This window comes from Ixodes scapularis, unplaced genomic scaffold (genome assembly GCF_016920785.2).
Source record: "Ixodes scapularis isolate PalLabHiFi unplaced genomic scaffold, ASM1692078v2 PGA_scaffold8__174_contigs__length_109621045, whole genome shotgun sequence".
Classification (NCBI taxonomy): domain Eukaryota; kingdom Metazoa; phylum Arthropoda; class Arachnida; order Ixodida; family Ixodidae; genus Ixodes; species Ixodes scapularis.
In genome coordinates this window covers 27534058-27555243 of record NW_024609883.1, presented here as the reverse complement: position 1 = coordinate 27555243, position 21186 = coordinate 27534058, and the positions used below count along the sequence as shown (strand labels likewise).

General features: G+C 48.0%; 1 protein-coding gene across 1 annotated transcript; it reads left to right on the top strand.

Annotated features, from left to right (window-relative positions):
• The first annotated feature begins 34 nt into the window (after positions 1-34).
• On the top strand, positions 35-20973 carry LOC115325685 (splicing factor 45). Its single transcript, XM_042286767.1, has 11 exons — positions 35-107; positions 309-467; positions 530-603; positions 2829-2942; positions 8275-8411; positions 10357-10448; positions 13339-13438; positions 14020-14177; positions 18537-18634; positions 19202-19373; positions 20801-20973. Exons 2-11 carry the CDS (start codon positions 395-397, stop codon positions 20896-20898), a joined length of 1116 nt encoding a protein of 371 aa, XP_042142701.1. The 5' UTR covers positions 35-107; positions 309-394; the 3' UTR covers positions 20899-20973.
• The last annotated feature ends 213 nt before the right edge of the window (positions 20974-21186 follow it).

The window sequence follows — 21186 nt, the reverse complement described above, 5'->3', positions numbered from 1 at the left end:
GACATACACCGGACGCTGGCCACGAAGGACACAAGACGCCAACGAATCCAATCCAATCCATTTGTGGAAGCCATTGACTGAGGCAAGTGGTAAATCGGTAAATCGTGGTTGTTTGGGCGGCGCTCCGCGGGCTCCCCCTCCCAAGTCCCTTGGACCGCTTCCCGACCTCTATCTATTCACTCCTTTCTGCTCATCTTTCACTCCCATTCCCCCTCCCCCCAAAGATAGTTAGCATGACTCCCATTTGAGTGAGTCTACAGGACTATCTCTTCCTTTCCAAACTCCTTCTCTCTCTCTCTCTCTCTCTGGTTGTTTGGGTTGTGCGTGCGGTTTGTCGAGTGAGCCCAGTGGCCCAGTGATCGCTCCGTGTCGTCCGTCCAGTGGGCAGGGTGCCATGATGTCCCTGTACGACGGCGTCGGTTTGGACTCCAAGGAGCGGGGTCCCCGAGACCAGAAGCCCGACCTGAGTGAGTGCTTCGCGCACACCGCGGGAGAGGCCCCGTGCCTGACCCGGCGTTTCTCCCCGCAGCGGGCTGGTCATCAGGCATCAAGCTGCTCCAGTCGCAGCTGCAGCTCAAGAAGGCCGCTCTCACGCAGCCCAGGGTACGGCTTTCTCCTCGGTGCGCGACGCCTCGACGCTGCGCGGGACGCGCTTCAGGTCGCGCTGACGTGTCCCCTCCAAGACCGTCATAATTTAGAGTCCTAGACCCTAAGACAGGGAAAAACAAAACGGACTGGACGACACAAAGTCTCGTCATTATTTTATTTCTCCGTGTTAACTTATGAAGTTTCCTAACGAGCTTGCCCACGTAGCTTCGCCTTTTCAGACTCCGTAAAACACGGGTCCCCGTAATTTCGTCGCAACTCGTTTCGTGCAATTACGTTTCGTAGACAACTTTTCATGAACACACGTTTCGTCCGACACGATCGTTTCATCAACACTCATTACACGAATTGCACGCTGTACCGACATTTCGTCACGCGTGTATCACTGGGGTGCGCGTTAACCAACCCCCCGCCAGCGTTCACGCCGCTTCGCGGCGACAGTCTGCGTCGGCTTATTTAAAAAATATTAACTCGCCTGACCGACCCATACACGCCGCTTGGCGGCGACAGTCTCATACAGCTTATTACAGAAAAAAGGTAATCTGAGCTGTCGACAAAACAATCTGTTGATGAAACATTATCTATCAGTGAAACGTCGTTCGATGAACTGATTGCCACCGGTAAAACATTGAGGGGAGTTGAGCGTGAGCAATTGTAACGGGCGATGTGGACTCTCTGCTTACGACCACTCCACGTTCAGCCCCTCGGGATGTGCTGACACACACTCCTTTCAGAGCAGGACATGTCAGCCCTCGTCGCCAAAACAGCTATACTCTGTTCAGCCCTAAGCTCAGATTGTGGTAAGAGCTACATTCTCGCCGGATCAACCAACTACCTCCCTTTCATCTCCTGACCCAGCTCTCCGCACGGGATGTGGTTGAGACCGTGCTCACGTGGCGATAGATTGATGTATGACCGGTCCAAAGTGCTCGTAGGCTTTACCGCAGTCTTAGCTTGTGGGTGACCGGAGTGTGAAGGACAATTCAGGCACCTGCAGGGTTCTGGATAGGGTTACCTCCAGCCCGCTTTGCTTAGCTTGCAGGCTGCCAGTCCGTTATTTGCCAGTTTTTTTTTTAATCTATCGTAGTGTGATTTATTTATTATTTATAAATGTCACTAATTCTCCGAAAAGACAACGCGATTACTGCAAGAAGTCATAGTTAATGGAAAAAAGAAGCCTTACAAGATAGTGAAAAAGGAACAGGAGACTTTCAAGGTAAAAGGGAAGCAGGTGGACTTGGTTACAAGATGGCACTTCCAGGGTAGTCTTGGCACTTCTCTACCTCCCCCACCAGCTCCATTTTCTGCCACCAGCCCCATCAGCCCCCTTCCACCGTGGGCCGGGATGTTTCCTGGGGCAAGGTGTTAACCCCAGTTTTGTAGGCGTGGTGGCAGCCACTCGAAAGATGCCAACCGAGCACACCGGGAGCATTAGCTTCCAGCTTTGTACGGTTTTCTGGAGGTGTACAGGGCTGGCTCCTGCCCTTCACCACATAGGTGGCATTGTGCTGATCTTGTTTGCAATGGAAGTTTTGGTTTCTGAAGAAATATTATTTCACGAAGGCGGGCACAAGAATTGAGTCCCTGGGAAAGTAAAAAGTACTGTTTCTATCGGTGGCATTGCTGAAGGGGGTTAAACTGTGGCAGTCACTTGTAGAACCATGTTTCATTAACAGATTGTTTCATCGACACTGTGACATCTTACTTACATTTTGTTTTGTCGACGCGCCTTGCAGTGTTTCGTACCGAGGCACATCGCCTCGGCACATTGCCCAGCTTGCCGAACACTGAACAGATTTAAGTGAGGCTCGGTGGAAGCTTCGGCCTCAGACTACATTTCATTTTCACAGGGTGGAACGGATCAAAGCAAGGGGTGACCGCATGTAGCACAGTCTGCATAAAGGCCTAGAATTGGGACTCACAAATTTGTTTTTGTTGCATCGGAGCCATCTGGCTGGCACCGCCATAGTTCCGGCGAACAAAAGGAAGCCTGCAATCCAACCCAATTTATTTAGTAAAAATATATGTTGTTGAGTAAACGTCTTAAGAGCATGTGTCCATAAACAAAATTTCCGCGAAATATCAGAATGTCGGTGAAATATGTTTCGACGAAACAAGATCGACCCGAAGCCTAAGGGTCTGCAGCCTCAAAAAGGATTTCTGGCTACGCCATAGTTTCGTAGAAGAGGGTTTCCTTTGTGAGAGTGGGTGGGATGTTGCAGCGGGACCAGGCCCGCAAGGGAGGCGCCATCATGGCCCCCGTCATGGACCTCAAGTCCCGGAGGGAGGAGCCGGACGAGATGCCGCCACCCCCAGCCATTTTTGCCCAGGCCAGGGTGGGTAGCCCTGCCCGCCACATGCTGGCTTGCTCGTCTGTTAACCCTTTGCGTCGGTACGGTGCCTCAAACGCATCTCCAACCGGTGTGTTTACTGTGTCCAAAAATGTGGTTCCACGGTCATGAGTTTATATTTGAATAAATATGGTAGTCACAGTTGTCGATCAAAAGAGCAGCAAATTTTTAGTTAACCCTGGTTTTAACGCCGCTAAAGAGCAGTGTCACCGTTAGAGTGCAAGTGTAGGCTTTCATATTATTTGTGGGTAGTTGTTTGTGCAGTTTATAATATTAGAGTTGGTAGATTATATTTATGGGCTAAATAAACCACCGAGTAAAATGGGGAAGGGAAAGAGCTTTATTTCAACTTAAGTGTTGCGCCATGATTACTTTTCAACCATTGTAAATGGCACCTGTTGTAAAATACCGAGGAAGCGCCCACCCTGAATTGGAAGATGGTTGTTAAAAACGGGGATGGGCGCTTGCTTAGTCCGAGGACAAAAAGTGCAGAAAATGCGCACAGTCGGGTGGGCCCTTGATTGGTCCCACCACTAAACTAACGATGGTCGTCATTTTCCTAGATAGTCGTTTGCGCGAACACGAAAAACAGAATGGCGGCATTATTTTTGCTGAAGAAAAAGCCCCCTATGCGGTAAACAGTTTCTTACGAAAAATAAAGAGTGGTCAGTTAGACATTGTCTAGTCATTGTCATTAAAGGCTTCGAATGACTTTTTCGAGTTGGAACGAAAGAGCAGCCCAGCTATATCACTATCTACCTTCTTTCGACTCTGCACCCCTTGCCCCCCTTCTCCTGCCTGGCTGCTTCACCCGTTTATTCTCATGCCACCTGTCGGTCGGGAGATGATGGCCGCCCACGGCGACTGGGCGCTTGAGGTCTTTTTTGCAAATTTCTGAACTGGCTCGCAATAAGGGAGTGGGTGTGTGATGTCCCTTGATGAGTTTTGAAATGTTTCAAAAGTAGAGGATGAGCGCTTACTGTGCTTAGGTGCACCCTCGGTATTTTACGGTGCTCTGACCTTATTTCTAAAAAGAAGGCCCTATGTATTTTGATCACAAAAGTGTGTGTACCCTAATTATTCTTATCACAAAAGGTAATAAGTAGTATGGTCCAATATCCAAGAGGAACCCTTAGTCATTATCATAGATGTACTTGTTCAGATATGCAATCACTTTTTCATTTTAAAGGGCAACTCCGGTCCATACTTTTGATTTTGAGATTATGACTGTTTTTAGTGCAGTCAGCGTCCCTGAATTGCAAGGTGTAATTTTTTTCTCATTATTGTGCGTAGTTTTAGAGATATCGACGCCTCAAAGTTTTGTTTGGGACGCGGCCAACAAAACCGAAACTAGTTGCTCGAGGCCCTGGCAACACTGGAAATCAGCCGCTATGTGAACGTGACGTCAAGATCGTTCTCGTTCAACGAATACGCAGGCCGAGCGGCACCTATCCATGGAGACTATCTCTGTTGCGCTAGCCGTCTAATAATAGGAGGTAAGCTGATTTTGTTTTAGTTCTGTATACGTGGTAGTATCCAGCATATGTAGCAAGAGTTGGTGCGCATACCCAAAAGCTAGCGACTGGAAAACCCGTGAACTCGTACGATTCTGTACTCGGCGGCCGCCGCCGTGCGTGCGCTATGCCGTACTCGTCGCTTGTGTACTGGAAAACGGGTGAACTCGTTCGGTGCCGTACTCGACGGCTGTCGCCATGTGTGCGGTCTTCCGTACTCGTCGCTAGGCCTAAATTTTCATTGGGGCTCCGTGGATTGAGCGGCGTTGCTCTACGCCGCGCTGCCAGTGATGTACAGTTCTGGGGGCCCTCTCGCTTTCGCGCTGCGGGTCAGTCCCAGACAGCGGCGTAGACTTTCCATTTTCCTGTAGAGAGGGGTGCAGGCTGAGAAGTTCTCCTGGGCATTGAAGCTAGCGAAAGCACGCTGGGATTCCATTTCCCATGTATCTTGTCAATAAAGGCAACGTGGGCGTTATTTTGTTTACATGCCACTACTATAGAAGCTCGTTACATGGCACGTAAACAGCGTCACAATAAGGATCATGGCCCCGGCCCGGGGCGGGGGACTGTACGCCTATGGTCCCAGACACAAAGCTTTTTGGCTCTCCGGCGCGGGTCACGGCGCCCAAACACACGTGTCTTGGGCTGTACACGTCTGTTTTTTCGTTCTTTTCTCCTCGGGCGCGTAAAAGCGGAAGTCCACAGTCCACTCGTCGAACATTGTTCACCCACACCTTCTTCAATTTCCGGTCCGTTGGAAACTTGTGAAAAAGCACCTCCGGGTTGCGAAGCGGGTTGTTTGAGCAGCCCACAGCGCTACAAGTTGCACTCGGCATCTTTCGGGGAACAACTGGGCACTCTCGGGCGCACCGAGTTGGTCGTTAAAACGAGTTTTGGAGTTCTCACAAGCAAATAAACAAAAGGCTATACCGAAGCTACACGGGCTACAAATAAAATCGGCGCCTAAACACGCCAATCTCAACCCGAAGCAGCGGTGTAGCAACTCAAAGAAGCGCACTTCGCGCAACGCCTGGACCGGAGGGAAAAAAAAAAAGAGAACGATACTGACATCACGGCCCAATGTTGCTTTAGCGATCGGTAACCCGCTGGCCGCCCGCTAAGGAGCAGCAGCTCGTGGCGGGTCACATTTTTATTATCGGCCTTTAGTTGAGAGTGGGGCGTCCCACGGATGTAATATTTTGGCTGGGGTCGTATTTTGTGTCACTGCAGCGATACCAGTAATAATTTATTTCATATTGAGTTTTGGTCGGAGTTGCCCTTTAAGTGATGTGCTAACGGATGTTGGCATCTGCTCCGAAAGCATTGGAGGCTGCTCCAAATCAATATTTGGCCTGCTACAGAACCTGCTACGAAAGGTCAAATGCCGCTTCCATCACTGACAATAACACAGCACTATCAGAAGAACCGCTAGAGCAGTAAAAACATAAAAAATAATAATATGTGCATGCAAATTCTGATGCTGGAAAACATGCAAAACCAACAATGTCTGCCTTTCACAACAGAGTAGTTGTAAAACAAACAGTGCAAAAATGCATAAATTATTAGTTTCCCATTTCAAAATTGATAAAATATAAACATCTGCAAAAATGTTTGTGTATATAAAACCACGCACCATAGTTTGTCAACAAGAGTGAAATTCAATAAAAATTTTATGTATGTATATCACCAAAAAATACTGTCCCTATAATTTAACAAAAAATCTAGAGCAATATGGGGAAAAATTTATTTCAAATGTACGCATAATCTCTGCCTAATTTTTTTTTATATAGGGTGGTCACCAGGCTGGATGTAAAATGGACCGTAAAAATCGATGCCTGCACGCAGCAATCTAAACTTTACATCAAAGATGTATTTCGCAGGTCGGGTTTTTCATGTAAAATTGCAAAGCGTAGCTCTCTTTCTGTTAAAATTGGGCCAAGAAACTTGCCAGGGTCAACGGCGGGAGGCGACGCAGACGACCAAGTCATGTTGAGGGGCGCGTTTGGCATTAGTATTGATAGATGATGCTACCTCCTTATCGAGACTGCTTGCAACCACCGTGGTAAATTAAAATGAACATAATATTTTTGTAATGTACCTTTGGCTCAAAAATAAATGCGGACAATATAAGCAAAACTTGAAGTTAAAAAAAAAAAAGAAGGAAAATGCGGTTACGCAACAGCATTCTTGATGCCGACAAATTTGGTCTGCGTGTCGTCTGCTTTCTTTCGCTGGTTGGCTCCACCTTCCGATGCTGCTCCCGACGCCATCTATCAATACGAGCGTCAAACGCGTCCCGCAACTCGACTTAGTCGTCTGCGTCGCTACCCGCCGTTGACCCTGGCAAGTTTTTTGGTCCTATTTTTTACAGAAAGGGAGCTAGGTTTTATAATTTTAAAAGAAAAAACCGACCTGTGAAATACACCTTTGCCGAAAAGTTTAGATTACTATGTGCAGGTGTCGATTTTTACGGTCCATTTTAGATCGAGCCTGGTGACTTGGGACACCCTATATTTTAAAAGCAGTTGTAAGGTCATTAGGCGCTGTGCCGTGGTTTATGGCAATCACCGGTTGGCTAACTCGAAGAATTGTTGTTTGTTTCCTGTAGTTTGTTTCAACACATACCCTATAATACAGCAGAAGCGCTTACTTCATTTAAGCGCCGGTTATTAATGTGTTCTAAACTTGGGAATTCTGCAAAGTATACGTTAAGCACCCCACTTGACCGGGTCAGCGCCCACGTCTAGATTAATCCAGTTTTCAGTGAAATTGGGGGGGGGGGGGGGGGGACGGGACGCTCCCCCAGTAGTTTGCGGTAGCAGTTTATATGCCATCGACGCCTTTAAGTTATAAAGTGTCAAATTTTAAGAACTTGGTTGAAAGCTATGCAGTGCCCTTACATGGATGAGCTGTCCAAGTTTATAGGAGCATGGCCTATACTCCACTTCTTTTTATGGCAAACTGCAGAGGATGTTGCGATCTGTCAAAGCCGTTTTAGTGCTGCACGAGCATTACGTGACCTTCGGTTGGAGAGCAGCGACGAGCGGGGGGCGTGATCACGTAATACGTTGGCAGCGCCGGATTGGCCGAGATGTCTCGTGGTGACTGTCGCGGTCCGTCGCGAGGGGAAATGAAGTATAGCGAGGGGTGGAATGTACGAGGGTCGATTGAGAAGTAATGACGCTGCTTTCGTCGCCGTTTTTTTAGCAAGGAGAAAGACGGGCAGTGTTCTGCCGACCGTTGGTGAAGGTGATACATCCACATGTCCGAACCTGCACTTGGACCGTCGTAATCTTTAGCATTTTGTCGCGGCGAGCAAACGAACCTCTTGCATGTCATTGTGGCGGATGACAAAGACGTGCTTATGAGCGTGTAGCGGAGGTGTGTGGTTTAGCTTTGCGTTAACCTTTTAAGAGTGTTTACTGCACTGTAACACTCTTCATACAGCTTGGATGAATCGCCGTGCAAATTTTAAACATTTTTGACACCGAAACAAGAAAAAATAAGTGCACAGAAGGAAGTTTTCTCGGTACGACGAAGTGAGCAAAGTCGCGGCTGCAACGCTAAAAGTGATGTCGTAAAACATCATTTTACGTTTCTTTAAACTGTCGTTGGAACACTCTAGTTGGATATATGAATGGCAAGGAATCTACTTCGAAAAGAAAGAGTGATCGGAACTCGTAGTTGCCCGATTCGGAATAAAAATATCGGCCTTATTACTTTTCTATTGAACGTCATAGAAACATACCGGTGGATTCTCACGGTGGGAATCTTTTTGAGCTTGAAGAGTGGCTTGTGTGCAGGAGGGCAAGAGCTCGCTGCTGGGCGGCGAGTGGGACGTGCGACTGGAGTACGACCCCCTGTGGCCCAACGACTACGAGAAGCTGATGAAGGAGCGCAAGGAGCGCCGGGAGAAGGAGGACAGGCGCCACGAGGACAGGTGCGGTCAGCCTCCCCGTTGCCTCGCGCCATTTGGGCACGCGTCTTTCGACTAAGGTGTCCGGAACGCACCTTCGATCAGTGTGTCTGGCAACCCATCCCGTCCGCGCGTCAAAAGTGGTCCTCGAGCGGCCACAAATGACGTCTCAGAGGCCGGAGTGCCACGCTGTCGGACGTCGCGGTCCCGGTCGTCGGTGCCAGAAGTTCCGGCAAAAAGCACGAACAAATGCGATTGTCGCTGTCGTTGTGGCGTCCCAACTTCTGGTTGCCGACGGTTCCATGAACTGTCGTGCTGAGAGTGACTTGTAGCAGGACAGGCGTCTTCCGCATGCACCACTACGGCTACGACACCTCCGGGATCACAGCTGGCGACAGCATGACATTATATGACGTTATCCGGCATAAATTTGGAGACCACTTCTTGGAGCATGGTAAACGTGCCAGTTGGAGACACGCCCCCCAGATACCAGATTTTGAATAACTTCGAGAACACAGACAAATCTCTCCGAAAGCTGTTTAGACTCTAAAACGTTCGGGAGCAAACCTGAACCCGGTTTATCCCCGTCTTTAGTCGTCCTCCGACAGCATGCGCGAAAATATTGCATCTTTGCTTACTCGGTGCCATTTAGCTATGCCGTACTACTTTAAACTAGCCCAAAGTTTTGGTTAAAACCAACTTTGAAATGTGATAAAGTGTAAAGGTGGGCGAGTTGGTGCATTCTGCGAAAATAAAAGTGCCAGGGACGGGACAAGAAAGGCGAAACAAACAAAGCACTACTATTGCCTGAACTTTTTATTTCGGAAAAACACAGACATATATATGCCTTCTACTCGCGGTGACGACGCAGTGTACTTAAATTCTTTTTGCATTAGATGTAACAATGGTCAACCGAAACATTTTGCTTTGACGGCAAGCCCAATGGGAAAAGTTCTGAAAATCTTTTTTTTGGTTTTGTGTTTTCTTTTATAGTTTGTTAACTCCGCCGAATAGATTTGGGATACCTTCACAAAAAAAAAAAAAAAGAAAAGTAAACAGTTAGAGAAAGGGAGTTTTTTTCTCCCCACTCTCCTGGTTTACCACTGTCTCCAGCAGTGTAAACGACTTAATTTTCGTGAAAACCTAAGTTGCGGGACTCGAAATGTATACAAAAAAATCTATTGTGTGGATGTACAGTAAAACCTCGTTATAACAAAGTTGAAGGAGTGGTCATAATTATTTCGTTATAACCATTAGTTTGTTATAGCCAATGTTCATTTTTTCCCACTATTAGCAAGCAAGGGGAATTATGATTGCTTTGTTATATCCATTAGTTTGTTATATCCCGTTTTGTTATAACGAGGTTTTACTGTATCACCGCGCGATAAAGAATGTGCAGTTCCAGAAAATTCCACAATTGGGAGCTATGCGCTCCCAGTCGTGAAAATTTGTGCTCGCTAATTATTCTTGAAACCCACACTTCGCAAAATTAGCAAAACATTGATCCCACGGATATAAGGTCGTCTACAATACTGGACAATGCTGCACCCTGTGCGGAACGCCAGTTCGTTTGCTTGTTTTGCAGGGGTTGTGGTGACGTTGGAATGCCAGGCTCTGTTGGGCTCTAATCGAAGGATAGTGGGTAGACCTCAAGGCAGCTTGCTTTAACGTCCACCCAGTATCCTTCAGTCGAAGCCAATCGGAGCCCGGCATCGTTCTGACGCCACCGCAACTCCTCAACACAAAAAGCAGACGACTTGCTTTCTGCATGCGCACTGAAAGAATGAGAACGGCGTGTCTTTGGTGCGTGCGCTGTGCCTTCCACCATGCCTCGGCCGTGCACATGCATTAGAGGTGCATGAGACGCCGACGTTAGAGGTAGGAAGCTCGAGCCGGAAGCGGCACAACCGAAGCTCCTCCCTCCCGCCTCGTCGGCAACTATAACTGCGGGCACGTGTCCCTCCCCCAGGAAGCGGCGGGAGAAGGGAGAGCGCGGCCAGGACAAGGAGCGGCCCCGGCCGGCCGAGCCGGAAGAGGACTCCCCACCCCGGCCACAGAGGGGTGAGTTGCCCGGGCTGCGACCTTTGCGCGGCCGATGGTTTTTCTGGCTCGTCGTTTCCACAGGAATGCGGTTGCGCCTTTGCAGAGGCCCCCCGAAAGAGGTGATAACGACGGTCATGACTCGCGGAGCAAACTAACAACGTCGGGCCGAGGAGCATTATTTTAATCGACACGCGTGCGAGCTTTCTTATAATATGTTGCACGAACCTTTCGCAATTATGCTCTCCCGATGAAGAGGCCAATTGGCGAGAAAAAGCTAAAGAATGCGTTATTTCTGTTTGTATCGTTCAGCATTACGGTAATGTTCGTCTTTTCTAATTGTGAGTTAGGTTAGAGCGATGAAAACGTGTTCACTTCGGTGCTGTGCTTCAGCTATTGAGCCGGTGGCGATCAACCGTAGTGAGGAATGCTCGAGGTTAACCCCCATGTTTGGTGCTTTCGTCCCGGCGGGCCTTTTTGAAAATGTTATGGCGTATGTGGGCATGTTGTAAACCTAAAAATGAAAGCATCTTGTGGCTTCAATATCTAGTGAGACTTCTCTAGGTGCGTTAGAGTCGGTAAGCCGATTGTTTGGTGCATATCTCGGCGGTCATTTTTGGTGTTTCTTTTGCTTTGAAAGGTTTGTGTATATCCAAAAAACATTTGCTGAAAATATTTTCGTCAATTTAGAATTTAATAATAAAAACTGAATTTTGGGGTCTTTAGGACACTGAAAAAAATAAGAAAAAGATGTGATTTTAAATGAAGTTTTTTAGTCAGAGCTCAAGGTCAGTGCTCCTGCAGAGAGGCCTTTTCAGTTTCCTTTCAAATCACCAACTATTAACTAAAGGGGGTTTACCATTCATCTTGTTAAGGTTTGTTCCAGACAATGGTCCATTTTATTTCTTAGTGGCAACAAAATTCAATGTTCTGGTTTCCAACTGGGATCATAAACTTCATGCCTGCGCAACGCTTGCACTTGCCCAAGTCCTATGCTGATGTCCAGGGGAGCGGGACAAGACCACACCCACTGGTGCGCCGTGTTTTATAACCGATTGGCAAGAAGTTACTCCCAGCCCCTGCCAGAGGGTGCCGAAGGGCCCTTTATTGGTGGCAAGGGGTTTTATAGCCTCACTTTCTTTTCAGTGCGGAGTGAATATAGTTTTCACATTTAAATATTCTAAGCTTAAATGGTAAAACAGAATGGCTAGGTGGCGTAAGCTACCGCGACGATCCAAAGGGCTCAGCCGGATTCATCCATCCATTGGTCAGAGGGCCAAACGGAGGCTGAGAGGTGAATTCGCTCTCCCAAATCACTCCGTGAACACGAAACCAGGGAGACGGGCGACTCCTGAAATTATGGAGTGGCATAGCCCGTAGATTCTACTCTTTCTTTCTTGCTTCAGTTGAAACGTGGTGGCGTCGGTGTGCAAATAGCCCTCAAACACTCCCAGTTCTGAAGTAGACGATAGGTTTTGCAGTATTTGCAAGATTGAATCTATGCACTGTCTTCGGGAAATGGCTGCTTTTAGCACCGCCATATCTAATTTCCTCTTACGGTAAAAGAATGATGCATAAAACGCTAGAAATCATGCGTGAACCGGAAGTGTGCCAGGGCTACCCGATAGATGGCGCCACTGAATTTGTGGCCAAACAAAAAAGGGCAAATAGGAGGAGGAGGGGGCGACTGAAGCTTTTATACTTCGCTGTAATTATGTCCAGGGGTTTTGTGATTTTAAGGTCTCAAGCTTTACTCAGGCAACACTCGTTTGCTAGTTTTGGCATGGGACAGTGAATATTGCCAATGTCAAGGGCGCCAATAGTAATCCCAACTGAAGAAATATCATTCGATACAGTCGAGTTCTTATAAATTTAGGGCATGTTCGTGTCCGGATATTAATTATTTTTGTTTTGAATTGTGGAAAATTGGGAACACAGCAAAATTAAACTATGAATTTCGGAGAATTGATATAGCCAGGATAAACTTTGATAAACCACGAATTTCTCTCAAGAAATAAACCCCAAAAAATGCCCTCCGAATTTTTCTAAAAAAGTAAACAATGAAAACACGCCCTGTAAGTTTCGGCGAGGCAAGATATTGAAAAGGGAGGTTTAGTGGGCAAGTATGGAATGTGCCTCGAGTGGGAGCAACTTCCCGCGGGACGCCACCCTTTCGAAAGCTTAAGTTGCATCGGTTTATGCGCCGCTTAAAAGCGTGAGTTTCAGGTGCCTGAAACAAGTCTTGGAGGGGTGCGTCTGTTGCCTCTTCATTCTCGGTCTTTCGATTAATGCCTTGTGACACCGCATCCGGCTCGTTTCGGCGCCCACCGCTATTCTGGCTGTGGTGCGGCACAGAAAGCGGTCACGGCAGATGTCCGTTCTGCCCTAGCTTGCTCTACGGACGGCCGATCTGCGGCGTGTCTCTCTGGACGCATGGGCGTCTGGACACATGGGCAGTATGGGTTGCCCGAAGACTCGTTTGAGGCACTACCGCGTGCCCCGTCCTTCGTCCAGATCGTGCCGACCGTCCCAACGGCCATGCACGGCAGGGGTGCAGTTTGTGGGTGCCGACATTGCTGGTTCCAAGATAAAGGACGAGAAAGAGAGCTACTGAAGGACCAGAAAAAGGAGGCACATTCATTCTGCTGCCATGCATTCGAGTTCGGCAGTTTGGTTTTTCTTTACAGCATGCACGACGCAGTTGTTGTATTTTACGAAATGAAGCCGAAAAGGAGAGTACCGACCTTGTGAGCAACGTTCTGCCACTTCTTTGTGTTTATCAAAAGCTGGCCGGCGGGCCGGGCCGACTGGGTCCGCCGACATTTGCACGCCCCGCTGTTCCTAGGCGACCGAAGCGCGTGGAAAAATGTCGAAGCATCTTTTCCACATTTCTGCCCCGAACTGCGTGCAGGGGGTGCCTCGGGGGCGGCCATTGCCCCTCCCCCATCCCTGGTGGAAGAGACCGGCAGCCCGGGCCGGGACGACACTGGGTCGCGCCACCCGGGACTCGGGTGAGTGTCCCTGCATCGTATGTTTTCCTTTAGTTTCCTCTAAGGTACTCCGAAACAAGCACTTCACGCGAGGGAAAGGAGTATCTGCAACATAATGTAAGCATGCTTACAAAAGAAAAGCAAAAACTGACATACACTGTACACGCTTCACAAAAGACATTTATGCATTTCAAGGAATTTGTTTTAACAATTTTCGTTGGTGGTATGACCACCACCCGTTTTTTGTTGACATCTTGCTTGTGTCTCGGGACGAACGAGCACACATTTTGGCTAATGGACGACACGTCACCTTTTTGTTTATTGGATGGATATCCGGCCTGCAGAAAGTAGCTCGGATGGTTTCCCTGGGGCCGGCGTTTGTTTTTAAATGCTGCATTAAGTATGTCTGACCTAAAAAGACGGGGCGAACAAAAACCAAAGAAGCGATTGGCGTAAAACTAGGCTTTTCTCTCTGTCTGTCAGAGGCACACGGAAAACCGCGAGTCTGCTCTTTGGCGCCAGACGAACTTGGCTCCTCGAGCAGAGAACGCTCTCTGGTGAGGCGTGGGAGCAGGCACGAGGTAATCCAGCATCCCACGTAGGTCCGGCTCTGTGGCCCAGCGCATCATGGCCCGGTACGGCTACAAGGCCGGCCAGGGGCTGGGCAAGCTGGAGCAGGGCATGAGCCAGGCCCTGCTGGTTGAGAAGACCAGCAAGCGGGGAGGGAAGATCATCCACGAGAAGGACATCCCCAAGCAGGGTGGGTGCATGTATTACAACTGGCCTTTGCTTCTGCAAAAAAATGCATCGACACGAAAGGAGGACGCAGGACAGGGCATCCCTCCGTCGTACCATTTCATACAACGATTTCCCAAATTTTTCAATCTCGAGGATCCCCATCTGCCTCCAATGGCGGCCGAGGTACACCTCCAACGTAGTAAAGCTATGCATAAGCTTACAGACCTTGCAAACAACAGTGTACAAACTGGGGAGTGTTTGGCACATGGCATAACATCCCGAGAGATAGCCTACCTAAAATTGAAAACAAAATTAGTAAACATAAGCAGTGGGCTAACTTTCGGTGTGTGATAAAAAAAGGTTGGAAAAATGCTAGTTTCAGATTTTGCGACCTGCAAAACTTCCGACAACTGTCCTACTCAGTCAGCAATGTTCGCTTATATCCTATCGTGTCTAAGTAACTCCATTTCTGCCGAGGTCACCATTGCCAGGGCCCTGCAATTACAGTGGAACCTTTTTACTTTGAACCCAAAGGGGACCAGATCTTTGTCTGAATGATGCAGGTTTTGAATTACTGGCAGTCTCCTTCCCAGAAAAGCACAGGACGGGACCTGCATGTTAGTTTGAATTATCTGCGAGTTGGAATTAAAGTGGTAGTGCAACGATTTTAATGTTGAAAGAATTGACAGTTTGCATTGTTTATATTGTTTATGTAAGCCGAAGTGACCAAAAACCCGTCACCTTTCTTTGAAAAACTGCTACTCTGCTGCGTAATCGCAAAGCAAAAAACAAATTATTTGCCGATCTGCACCCGCTTGTGGCGGTTACGGGAACTAAAATGGCAGCGTTTTTTGGGGGATATGTGGAAGTCAACAAAATTTTTCCCTTCCGCTGCTACACTCACCGTCAGCCCCGAGGAGAACCGCCCCTTGTGTTGATCGCTCGCCGCGACCTTCGACGATGCTAATCCTTTAAAAGTCGACAATGGCGGAGGAAGCGGCTGGGGTCTCTCAAGAGAGGACCCAAGGGGGAACCACGTGATCCCCCAGAGTACATCACTCGAAAGTTGACGTGGAGATTTGAGAGGCACATTGACCTTCGATTTGTTTCATTTTTTTTAAATACTAGCGCTCGTAAGAAAATACAGTTTTCTGTTCTTCGTTTTTATACGTGACGCAGATTAATTTCTGCGCTTAATTGGCCAAAGTCTGAAAATCATTGCACTGCCCCTTTAAGGGAGGAGGTGGGGAATAAATATGAAATTTCTTATTTCTAGAGATATCTGAACGAAATTTACAGAATGTGTTTATAGCACAGACATAAGAGTAACTGAAAAGTTTCATGGAGCTGTGCATATTATTTCTCAAGTTACAAATATTTATCAAAATCGTCCATATGCATTCCTTATCCCAGGTCTGGAGAATTTGAAAAAGGTAGTAGCGGCGTAAAATTTGTTATGACGACCCCTGGATACATTCCCCAGGGCATAACAGAGCCCTTTTTTTTTTTTTTTATTTCTTTGTCGAAAAAATTTTAACGCAACTTTGAATTTTGTGTAGTCAATGAAACCCACATTCACCAAATTTCATTTTTTTATTATAAATTTTTAGTACAGTTTTCTAAAAAAGGGTTCTGTTATGCCCTCACAAAGTTATTAGAGAACAGAATAAAAAAGACAGCACAAAAATCCATTCATCAGTTCCTGAGATATCGCTGGGACGAGCAGCCACGACAGTGAAAAAATCCATTCTGAGAAAACAGCACGTGAAAGTTGCACGCAGATTTTAAGCTTTAGAATGACCCTGCAGAATAGTCAGAAGTGTTCTTGCGCACTTTCTTCTTGTTCCGCCTTTCCAAATTCTCTTGATGTCGTTTGCTGGCCTTATGCAGACGTAGGGCATCTTTCTCGGCAGCTCTTTGGAGGGCTAAATGGGTCGGCTGAAGTCCCATTGCAACCGATATTTCTGCAGTTGCCTTGTAGCAGCCGGCGTTGAACCTCAACACCGCTTTATGCGGGAGGCACTCACTTGATCGAATGACGTTTTAGCGAACGCCCACGTTTCATCGAACGACACTTTAGCGAATAGTCGGACGCCACGAAGCGGCGTTTTCGGGTGGGCCAAGTGAGTTCATATTTTTCTAATGAGTTGCCGCAGACTGTCGCCGCGAAGTGGCGTAAAGCGCAGCGCGACGGATGGGTTAACGCGCGCCCCCGTTATTCGCTAAAACGACCGTTCGCTCAAATGTCGCCGTTCGCTAAAATGTCATTCGCTCTTGTGATATGGACCCGCTTCATGCAGTGCAGTTTGCTGGCATAGCTCCAAGTTCGGCTTGAGCAATATCACAATGTCTAGCTTCTGCTTCGATCTCCTCACGTGTCAGGAAATGCGTCCGCAGATGGGTGCTAGAAGACGCGCTCCTACTTGTCGCGGCAGGCGGAAGACGGGCGCTGGGACCCGCGATCTCGGGAGGAACCACAACGGTCGGCATGCTCGGTACTCCAGGCGTGAGCGGGGCGATGCGTTCTTCCTCGACGACAGCCGATGGCACAGAAAATCCATCACTGGAAGTGTTGACGCGATCATCATTGACGGCGCGCCGTGCAGAAACTTCCAACTTCGCCATCTGCACTAACTTCATGGACCGCTTCCGCGCGCCAAACGCGTGCACCGTCTTGTACTTCGAACCCCGCATCGTGTGCGACCACGAAACAGACGGGCACGCTACACGAAACTACTCAAAGAAAGTTCGGAAAACGATCGTAAAGATGGCGAAAAACGAAGTGGAGCTGACAAAGCAAGAGCGCGTGCAAGCAGACCACTACCAAAAGCAGACGACGCAAGCGGCAACAGCAAGAGAAACGGAGGAGGAGAGCGCTCCGTGCGCTGAGAAATCGCGTCCCAGCCAATAGCAGTCGCGCGCTCCCCCGCACACTCCTCGAGCACGCGCTCTGTCCAATCGCGTTCTTGCGATTGCGACATGGAAGAACGGCGACCACGCCGTAACCACGCGGCCGACGCCATTTTGGGAGCTGGCAAAAAAAGAGAAAGAATTCACGTTCAAAACAAGACTAAGATGGCGGCCGTCGGCCCGACGCGTCGAAAATGGCGAGCGCGCGAAGTTGGGGTTGATTTTGACGTTTGACCGTCACTTGGATGCTATTCAGGCCTCGTAAATAATTGTTTTTAAATATTTCCCCGTTGTATTTGGTGCTGATAATTACAGAGAAGGTAGTTTATGAGATATACAACCTAAAAATAAGGTTTTCTAAAAATCGACTTTTTCGCGATTTTCCGGTTTTCAAAGTTCGCGTCCCCCCTTAACAAGATTCCATTGTACTGGAAGATGGGCAATCTTTGGTGTTTTTGAAAGAATAGCAATCGTGCCAAAAATAGGGGACGGGTTATCTTTCTTTTCATCGCTCTGGATATACGGTAGCGGGCATCAGTGGGCGGCTCATATCTGCTAAAATAGTGCTGAAACTGCAAAAATACTTGACTTTGGAGAAGGGGCAGTTGGGGGAAATCGGGGAGCCCATAAAGGTATTCCCCAATGGGTTCTTTCCCAATGGGTTACAGGGTTCCTAAGAACCCGAAGCTTCCCAAGGGAACCTTCAGGTTCTTGGGAACCCAGTTTGAGAACCCCTCCCATAGAACACCATCTATTCACTGAGATTTAAAGTTGTCTATGCAACGAGATTTAAAATCTATCTGTTTCTCTCCCCTGTCCCTGTCTTTTTGTAGGCAACTTTTACGATGTTTAATCAGTACCAACTCCCCCAACTGATTATTTTGCAACAATTTAAAATATCCTTTTCTCGAACCAAAATTATGGCAGGACATATAATCCTTGCTTGGTCATTTCTTACAGGTTGCTAGCGTCATCTCTAAATTGAAAAGCATTTTTTTGTGGCTACAAATGGTGGTTTAAAAAGCTCCACCATACACCTAAAGCTAGTAGAGTATTTATATAGTGGCTTTATTCATTACAAATAAATTGCAATTGTCCAATGCGAGGGTTGCTTGACTGATGAATAGAAACAGCATTATTATAATCGGGAAAAATTTCTGGTTGTAGTGATAAGTTAAATATGCACAGTGAAACGGAAGACAAAATTCTTGGCACATCCTTTTACAATAAAAGTATGTTTGCTGCAGAGCTTGTAGTATGTGCTTAAACATAATGAACCCTATTTGTAGGTTCGTAAGCTCATTTTCATTCCATTAAAACATGCTTTTCCACGTTGCAATATGCTCTCATCCTCTTGCGTACTGAGCGAGGTTGCTGCTCGAATGAGGTTGCATACTCCGTCGACGGCAGCACAGGACGTACTGAGGGAGACCAAAGTGCGTCCGATGAAGCTCTCTCCTCTCGTTCCCAGCCGAGCCGGCGTCCCTGTCCCCTCAGCCGAGCCAGCAGCAGACGGCCGAGTCCATCACGGACATGATGCGCAACCCCTCCAAGGTGGTGCTCCTGAAGGTGAGCTCTTGCTCTGCCTCGGCTCGCAGCTCCGACAGATTTTCCCTAATGACCTGAAGGTCCACCATCTTTGCATGCATTTTGGCTGCTTTGCAACGGTACAGTGCCTGGAAGGTGTCTCCAACCAGTGTGTTTAGTGTCCCATTTCACCTATGCATCGAAGCTGATCCCAAACAATGACGTCACAAAAGCAGGAGTGTCATGCTGTCTGATATTGCCATTCTGGCAGTTGGGTGGCGACAGAATGCAAGTGTCTCCGTTGCGGCGTCCCAACTCCAGGCTGTTGAAGCTTCCGGAAAGCGACCCGCAGCGGAACGTGCGTCTGCCACAATGATTACAAAATGACTCCAAAAAGTAATCGATTACAAGTAATTTCATTACGTGCAGTGCGCATTGTACATCCAGCACCGCCGCTGTCACACCGATAGAAAAACAAGAAATTCAACTAGGAGGTTTTTTAAACGAAAGGCCATCACGCTGGCAGGAAGAGATAACGACAGAAGACGGTGACCTGTCTTCCCAATACCTCCTGCAAATGCACGGGGGGTGTCCTCTTTGCCCCCACAGAACATGGTGGGCCCCGGGGAGGTGGACGAGGATCTGGAACCCGAGACGAAGGAGGAGTGCTCCAAGTACGGCGAGGTAGTTCGCTGCCTCATCTTCGAGATCCCCGGGGTGAGCGACGACGAGGCCGTGCGCATCTTTATCGAGTTCAAGCGGCTCGAGTCGGCCATCAAAGGTGAGTGCCCACCCCTTCGCTCGCAGCGAGGGTGGTCGGGACGGTACTGCACCGACGGGCAGCTCAAATTTACGAAACGGCAGCCACGTGCGAAGGATCGTTCGAACATTTGCGTCGATGCGTGCTCACGCGCGTTGCATTACCCCGTGACCGCTTTTAACGTGCCGGTGCCGTCTGGTTGGGTAGCCTCGAGACACTTCCGACCCGCGCGCGTATTTTTACGACTCTTTCTGGCGTCATTCCTTTGCCGTGGGCTCGAAACCCATCTGACGTCTTTAGGAACTACCATTTCTCGCGTATAGTGCGTTGATTTGATCTTGCAGATACCGCAAAACCTTCAGTTCATAGTCGCGGGCAGGACGAGAACGGCAGGGAGGAGTTTCAGGGCATCTTCACGAACAACTTGGCGTCGGGTGACCCTCGAGCGAGACGCCTCGGTGACGAGTGCTTGCTGGAGGCCGGACGTTGGAGAGAGACGCCGTGCTCACCTTGTCGATGACTATACCGTGTTTACTCGCTTAACAAACACTTTTTTTCCCGAAAGATTGACACATATTGATGTAAATTTTAAGTTGTCGTGCAACTTTCGCTTTATATTGTTCACTTTTTACTTGTTTGTTGATCTGTTTGATTACGGTACTGCACTTTGTTGGCGCCTTCGTTGGCACAAACAACGAAGGTGAAGTTGGCGCCACTTGCCACTATTTGGAGCGAGCTTGGTGGACTCCAATTAGTGCATTTGGCACTTTTTGGAGTCCACCAAGCTTGCTTCAATACTAAGCTTATCGGCAAAAGCCTTCGTGCTCAAAGACCACAAGAACGGCAAACCCCGCGGTCGCACTCGCAGTTGCACTCGGAAAACATGTACCACGAGAATAACTGGAAGAACCATAAGAATGGGCAAACGGCAGCCCTGTCGGCTATAGCAGAACCGATAACCCGACTAAAGCCTCAACCCAGCTTGTTTATTGCGTGCAACGTGATATCGAGGCTACAGGACAAAACCAAAACAACCAAGATGGCGGCGACTAAGCTCGCGGCAGCTGTTTCGTGGCTGTAAACTGAGGAAATCATGTAAATTATGTGCAAGGTATCGAACAATAAGCTTTATGGCATCTGAAATTTCGGTCAATATTATGCATTAACTCTATGGGGTGAGTCACGGTTTGGCAAAAACATCCGAATAATCGGACGTGTCCGAAATATCGGAGTCTGAAAAATCAATCAACTACTGAACATAGTTTGAATTTTTCTTTTTTTTTTAATTGACGATAGTGTTGAATTTTGGCAGCTCTTAGCGAGCTTTGTGGCATGCGCAAAATTACAAAGACTACTCTAATATAGAAGGGGGGGTGGTCACCGAGGTATATCACTTTTTCGAACGCTTGAGGCAGTTTCTGACATACCTGTGTGGCGTCTTCCCTTAGCCGTGGTGGACATCAATGGGCGCTACTTCGGCGGGCGGGTGGTCAAAGCATCCTTCTACGACCATGACAAGTTCAAGCGCCTGGAGCTGGCAGAATAAGGCATCTGCGGGTGTCCCTTTTGCACTTGTACATACTTTTTGAGGGACAGAAAAATAAACACGACCAAGTCTCCATCGAGTGCCCATTCGAATGAGTTCCAGTAATGCCTTGGCAGCTGTCTCAATTTTTTTAATTGTGTCCAGGCACGAAAAACGCTGCCTTTTTTTTTTTAAACACGGCGGAAGTTGATGTTTGAAGTCTTAGTATGGCAAGTGAACAAAGATGCACACCTTAGAGGAAACTTTCAGCTTTTTACATTAAAATTTTTGTGGTTTGTTTCACTTCGT

Excerpts from the sequence above, each read along its gene's own strand:
- LOC115325685 (XM_042286767.1), top strand. The coding sequence starts at position 395 with ATGATGTCCCTGTACGACGGCGTCGGTTTGGACTCCAAGGAGCGGGGT. Across the intron at positions 468-529 it reads AGACCAGAAGCCCGACCTGA|CGGGCTGGTCATCAGGCATC; the intron begins GTGAGTGCTTCG and ends TTCTCCCCGCAG. Across the intron at positions 10,449-13,338 it reads CCCACCCCGGCCACAGAGGG|GGGGTGCCTCGGGGGCGGCC; the intron begins GTGAGTTGCCCG and ends AACTGCGTGCAG.